We start from the raw sequence: 7,195 nt of genomic DNA on the forward strand, positions 1-7,195 counted from the left end.
TGATTGGAAGTCCGTAGATGCTCTAGTGTAGTTAAAAACCTTAGAAGTGCATATAGATTATTAAGTAATAAATATTATGATATATTATTATATTATAATATATAGAAAATTCTGATATAGTAAAGAGAAATGAAGGGATACAGCACTTCAGAAACCCCTTGCCTCTGTAGTTCAGTATGTAAGGAAGGTAAGTTGTGTATTTTAGGCCTGTAACGTTGACGTGTCGCCCGTCCGCCAATTAGCAGCCCATATGCTGAGGTCATTATCTGCTGCTAATCCTAATCGTTGTTTGACCCAGTGGGACTGCAGCTCCTGCCTGCAGGTGTGGAGGGAGGCCGCAGGTAGCCATGTGGCCTGGTTCTCTAAGGGTTCTTTGGTCAGCAGAGCGGTGGTTCTGTGTGGAACCATGCTGACTCAAATGCTGTGACTTCTTAGAATCATTAGAATATCAGACCAAAGAAGAGAGTGTGGCACTTTAAAGATTGTGATATGGACACTGTGGGACGTTTCATCCATTCATTCGTGATGGGTTCTTAACAGCACCAAGCGAGGTCTATGCAGAACCATTTGGGCCTGGTGCCATAGAGAACTTTTCTGAGAGGGTTCTGCCATGGTATACAGCACAAAGAACCATCTCTAAACCTGTTTTAACTGCCATTATCCTCCTCTAGTTTTCAAAGGGCAGTAACAGGAATCCCATAGATCTTCATAAGGTCTCCTTCAACATGGAAAATAATGTAACTTAACTGGTGTATTGTAGAGTGATTGAAATGGGAATTTGCAAACTACTGCCCATCCATACATTATAGCCAAGGACACATTTCTTTATTGGCTCATATGAGAGAAAATCTTCTCAATTGCAGGCAAAGTTTAAAAAAAAAAAAAAAAAAAAAAAAAGCCATGGTTTACGGGGTGATATGGGGGCTCTTAGTGTGAACAAGTTTGCAATCCTCTAATTTAATGTATAAAAATTCACCAACATTCACCAGCTTTCTCTAGTAACAGGCTTTATAGGATGTAGTTTATGGTTTATATGTGTGATATGGGCCTACAGCAAGAGCATGAGAGAATGAAAAGAGCAAATGAGTATGAGAGACTAGTGTAAATAGACGCCTTTGCTGTAATTTAGACAACTGAGAGACACTTGATAGCAAGAAGTAACTGGTAGTAAGGAGTAGGAAGACTTGTTTGTAACCGGAAACGTCTTTTTATTTGGCCAAGTGACCGAGTAGAACTGTTAGGAGTTTACTGAGGCTGCTGGAAATATTTTCTATTAACTAAAACACAAATGAAGCTTATTAAAAACTTTAAACAGTTTAATGATTTCCTATGGTCTCAGTCCTGTCAGTGACCCAGCAGCCTGGTTATAGCATCTTTTCTCAGGAAGATCAAATGACCCACTGACACCCAGAGAAGAGGAGGAGAACAAGAGCTCTCACTCTGCCTCTATTCCTGGTACCACAAACATGCAGCCATGCAGAGTCTGCATTTTGGCAACACTTTTCTGCCACTTTTCAGCAGGAACAAGTCACACTGAGAGTTAGCATCAAAGGAGAGAAACCACCATAAAGACTGTTTATCTGGATTTGGCCACTGATTAATTAAAAATACAAAAGTACCACTGTTAATTTTCCATGTTTAATTGGACAGATAAGTCAATTCATGTTTTTGTTAAATTTGGTTTATAAGGGGTCTGCATAAATCTGCACTACACTGGTTTGATAGTAATGCTTACATCATTGCTACCTGAGTCGAATCAAAGCCATTCTATAAGGGAAGCCTGTGCACTTTGGTCTAAAATGCAAAACGCTCCAAGCCACGCTTTGTATTCCTCCTTTCAGCCCTGACAAGACAGCCCGTTCTCATTCACAGGTTGTCAAATACAGCAGCTTGGTCAGACCCCTCTCACACCAGAGGTGACGTTGCATAAAGAACGAGAAGGTCTGCAAGGAGAGGTAGTCGGGCTGGAGGGCAGGCGTGGAAGCCACAGCACAGAATCAGAAATACCTTATTGATCCCTGAGGGGAAATTGGGTTTTTGGGACCTTCATGCACAAGACCGAGTTGGTTTCCTGCTTCCTGTGGCACTGTTCATGTGTGTCCAGTTTCCATTTTTCTGCTTAAACCTAACCTTTCCCTAGCCTTAACCAAGTCGCTTTTGTTATGTAAATATAACCACGTGACACTGACGCATCATATGTGAAACTGCAAGGTGCCTTTGGCGTTAGTATCAGATGCAAAACAGGCCAATGGACCAAGCTAAGGTATTTCCATGACCTGGGAATGAGAGTGTGTTGGACAAGGAAACCAAACGCTGCTCTGAGTGGAAGTCAATGAAGGAAATGCCTTAGCACCCTGAACACTGTGTTGTCTCTGAGTTTGTTAAATAATGAATTTTCTACCTCTCTGCTCATCTTCAACACTCATTTTAACTCATGCTACAGTACATGCAGTAGGCTTATATGGAATAGAATAAAATAAAATAAAACAACTTTTATATGATAAGTGACAGTGTTTTATGTTTTCCCTAGTGCTTATTAGTGAAAGGGAGCAGCCTCTTTGTATATGATACCATCCCTGGATAAACTGCAGGAGAGTGCATGCTGGGGTGAGGCCTTTTTTGTATTATCCCTTACAAAAGAAATACATAGTTGGTGAGCCTTCTCCCTTAGGTTTTGTCTCGCCTTGTAATCGCTGTGAGAACAGGTGACACTCATTCAGTCCCTGGTCTGGCAGCTCCTTTAAAAGAGCCGGGTGCGGCCACATAGTGTATTGTTGCCTCGCTGTTTCCTGACCTGGTTGCTTTTTGACGGAGAGAAACGGAAAACTAAGCTATGCTCCTTACCAGTTTTCCCTGTAGATGTTCTCTGCATGCTGAGCGTTTCCCTGGCACCCTTGCAGATGCAGTGTGAAATCAGATTTTAAGTTGTATTAGCTCTCCCCATCACCCTGGTACAGTACATGAAGTGAACAGAAAGGACGCATGGAAGTATGTGCACAGTAATGGTTGCATCATTTGAAACAGATGTAAAGGGAGGTAAATGAGCCTTTAGGTGTAATAACGATCAATCACTGGGTGAGGCTTTATCTTTCTCTTTGGTTGTTCTTTTGCATGTTATTTGGCTGTGTCTTCCTAACATGTGTGTGATAACCTAAGTTAACAGACTGCACAACTGTACATTAACAGTTTAACAATTTAAATGTACAATAATGTCATACATGCTTCTTCCTACTCCTTTCTTCCTACTCCTTTTCGAACATGTTAAGTTAATATTGTTTTCAATTGTTCTTTTGCTGTTTTGCTGTTTTTCTTTTCTTTTTGGACAACTTGCACATGTTCGAAATAAAGCCTTCATTCATTCATTCATTCATTCATTCATTCATACATGTGGATCTATTCAATAGTGCAATAGTCCCGTGTGTGTACGTATACGTTCTTACAGTTTCAATTTCTTTCCATATAACATTATTGTAGGATTGTGTTTTATTTCCCCACAAATGTCTAAGGCACATGTTTTTATATTCATTCTTATTTAACTTGTGCTTATATCTAATTTTCTCTTAGAATTTTAGGAACTGCAACTGACCCAGTTTCCCCTCGGGAATCAATAAAGTACTTGTGATCCAGACGGATACTGTGCCATGAAACGCAGTATTATCTGGTACAGACCCAACAGTCAAAACTGTCCGAATGTTATCGTGGTTTTTGAAGAGTGACTCATCTTCCCAACCACAGAAGATCTTTGTCCTGCACGTACGCTTCCTCAGGCGTCTTGTAGCCATGGAAACACAAGAAGCTCAGCATAGCCTGCACCAGAAAGTGCATCATTGGCTTTATAATAAAAAAGAGAAAACAAAAAAACAGTGAGAATCTGGGATGGCCATGTCCGGATGTGAGGAGCGGGCTCTGCTGGAGGTGAACCGGCGAAGGGAGACGTGGTGTCAGGTGGAGCGGCAGGCCGCTCAGGCCTGGGAGCGGCCGGAGAGGAGGCACTTCCGCTGCCACCTCCGGACCAGTGGCGCTCAGCCCGGCGGAGAGCAGCACCGGGCGGCCTGGATGCTGCAGCAACTGCCGGCCCGTCGCCCGGAGAGACGGCACTTCGAGGAGAGCTGTAAGAAGGCACAGAGATCACCAATAACCACCAATAATCCAATACTTTCTCACAGTGATTTATGTAATTGTAGAGTGAGTGTACAGACCGCTCCTTGCAAACAGTTTCAATTTCAATTAAATTAGTCTTTGGTGTTCAGCTGCTGATTTTCTTCAAACAAGGTAAAAATAAATAAAATTGCCAGTGGGATGAGATAATCCCATTTGGTTCCAACGCTAATCAACTTGTTTCCAGAAATTTCTTGTCATTTTCATGTCATTTTCTTGATCCTAATGGGCTGATCTGCCTTATTCTGCCTCTTTTCGACATACTTCCTCCCAGAAAAAATCTTAAAACTGCATACGAAGCAAGTGGGATTATATCATCACACTGGCAGATTATTCATTTATTTATTTTTTTTTACCTTGTTTGAAGAATAAAAAAGCAAAATTTTATCACTGAATATCAGGCCTTTTTGATCTGTTCTGCTCAGTTTCTAATGTTGCTATACTATCAGCATATTCCTGTAACAACTCTGTACTACTATAAGAACTACTGCATTGGTGGCCTTTAATATTTAAAGCAACCTTTAACACTTGATGGTATTATTTTTTCCCCAGTGGTGTTACTGTAATATTTATCCAAGAACTTAAGGCCAGGCTGTGGTGTTTGAGTAGCAGGCCACGCTTCACTACACTGAAATTTATTATAGGATTACTGCGGCTCTTTTTCTTAGCCGTGTGGAGAAATTAAAATGTTGGTGGAGGGGAAAAAGGAAGCTGCTGTATGTGTGTAGAGGGGATTTTAGCTTTTCATATTGCAGGACAACGGGTTTTTGTGATTAAAAAAGTACAAAAAAAAAATATTAGGAGCCTTTTCCTAGTATTAGGTCACTTTGCATAATCTGTGCCTCAGTCATCTTGAGGCTTAAAAAACTCCCTCGTTAATCTCTCTCCACCTTTTCATGTCAAGCTGCCGGTTGAGGATTTAACAGGTCATATCCATAAAGTGTTTGAGTTTTCTGTTTCATGGAGAGAGCAGGTGGTCCTGATGTTTCCATACGCCCAGTATCAGTGTATGGCAGTGTCAAACAGTGTGTATAATGTGTGTAATCCATATGTTTTTATCTTGTTTCTTCCAGACAAAACCCACCTGGTCTCATCCGCCACAGACTGACAAAATCCTCTGCTCGACTCTCACGTTCATGAGACAAAAATACAGAAGGAACTCACTCCAACTTCAGCAGTCAGTGTTTTATTTCACACAACAACAGAACTGCAGTCATCATCCATTCGCTTGTATTTGTGTAGCCGACACTTTCATTCATTCATTCATCATTTGTTGATCCTTGTGGGTGTTTCTGAGAGGTCTGTGTCACACCTGTTGACCCTCTGACAAAGGTGTGTGTGTTGTGTGTGTGTGTGTGTGTGTGTGTTAGCCTTAGTAAAGAGTCTGTAAGCGTTCTGCGTGGTGACGTGCTGAACAGTTTGCAGCGGCAGGCCTTTGACCTCGGCAATGTACCGGCAGGACAGAAGGATGTTGGCGGGCTCGTTCCTCACCTGGGACACAGAAGAGACAGGAAACGGTTAAAACAAACAACAAACAAAAAAAAAATAAAAAATCAACCGAGACCCTACAGTCGTGTCAGAAAATCTCTTGGCAGCAATCTGGACATCAAGTGGAGAATCAATTGAGTGATAAATACATGAGAAAAGCAGAAATGTGTGAGAATGAAGGAAAATTTGGATAATTCAGAGTGACAACTGGTAGCAAACTTTTTTTGTAATAATAATACTGATAATAAGCTATATTTATGAAAAACTTTGCTTCACAAAAAGAAAATAATAAAACATCAATAAAGCAAACCATAACACAATAATAATACAGTACAAATAAATAAAATGAAATAAATTTAAACTCACACATATTTTGTATATTATAATGGATTGGAAATGGATACCTTAATGTTTTGAAGCCTGAATTTGGGTGATGACTTTGATAGTAAACTGTTACTTGGTTTATAAGCTGTGTTTTCACAGTAAATCTGTATTGGTGAATGTCTGTAATAAAGGACAGGAGACGCTGGTTCACTGGGCATCAGTTCAGGTGTGGCAAAGTCCCTGCATCTTTTTTTACCTGCTTCCAAAACTGGTGACTATTTGGTGAACATGATAAACCTGGGCGTCTACTCACATCCACAATGTTTCCTCCACTACGGCTACAGCAATTTTTGATACAAACAACAAGGTGCATTTTGGGCTTCTTTAGGCTCAGCTGTGGCAGGTGTCACACCACACCGCATGATATGATGCATCATTAGAGTAACTTGCATGTTTTTCGGGCCCCAGTGCAGGAGAGTCCGTCTCCAGGCAGATGTGCTCCAGCGGGATCTGCTTGATCAGCTTGGCTCTCTGTCATAACACGGAGATTAGAAAAGTAAAAGTCAGTTCATCACACTGGCATCATCATAGTAATAAAATGTATCTTTACTCAGGAGACGTGTGAAAGCACCATCTCTCAGTGTAACAGCACATTTATGTCACTGGACTGAACATACCTCCAGTGTAGAGACAGAACTGTAACCATGACACATACAGTGTAACCATAACACTTACTGTGTAACCATGACAATACACTGTAACCATGACAATACAGTGTAACCATAAAAATACAGTGTAACCATAACAATACACTGTAACCATGACAATACACTGTAACCATAACAATACACTGTACAGCGTAACCATGACACCTACAGTGTAACCATGACACCTACAGTGTAACCATGACAATACAGTGTAACCATGACACCTACAGTGTAACCATGACACATACAGTGTAACCGTAACAATACAGTGTAACCATGACAATACAGTGTAACCATAACAATACAGTGTAACAATGACACATACAGTGTAACCATAACAATACAATGTAACCATAACAATACACTGTAACCATGACAATACAGTGTAACCATAACACATACAGTGTAACCATAACAATACAGTGTAACCATAACAATAGTGTCACCATGACAGTACAGCGTAACCATGACAATACAGTGTAACCATGACAGTACAGCGTAACCATGACACCTACAGT

General features: G+C 40.8%; 2 protein-coding genes across 2 annotated transcripts in view; one reads left to right on the plus strand and one right to left on the minus strand.

Annotated features, from left to right (window-relative positions):
• Positions 1 to 3,876: 3,876 nt before the first annotated feature.
• Positions 3,877 to 5,286, plus strand: spata45 (spermatogenesis associated 45). Its single transcript, XM_030047817.1, has 2 exons — positions 3,877 to 4,111; positions 5,232 to 5,286. Exons 1-2 carry the CDS (start codon positions 3,877 to 3,879, stop codon positions 5,264 to 5,266), a joined length of 270 nt encoding a protein of 89 aa, XP_029903677.1. The 3' UTR covers positions 5,267 to 5,286.
• A 42-nt stretch (positions 5,287 to 5,328) lies between these two features.
• tatdn3 (TatD DNase domain containing 3) overlaps positions 5,329 to 7,195 on the minus strand; it is a gene marked incomplete at its 5' end in the record, with an annotated part of 11,529 nt that continues 9,662 nt past the window's right edge. Inside the window, 2 exons of the mRNA XM_030047818.1 lie at positions 5,329 to 5,649; positions 6,421 to 6,501. Of these exons, the coding sequence (XP_029903678.1) occupies positions 5,425 to 5,649; positions 6,421 to 6,501 (306 nt within the window). The remainder of the gene's footprint in view (positions 5,650 to 6,420; positions 6,502 to 7,195) is intronic.

Source organism: Myripristis murdjan, chromosome 24 (genome assembly GCF_902150065.1).
Source record: "Myripristis murdjan chromosome 24, fMyrMur1.1, whole genome shotgun sequence".
In the NCBI taxonomy this organism is placed as follows: domain Eukaryota; kingdom Metazoa; phylum Chordata; class Actinopteri; order Holocentriformes; family Holocentridae; genus Myripristis; species Myripristis murdjan.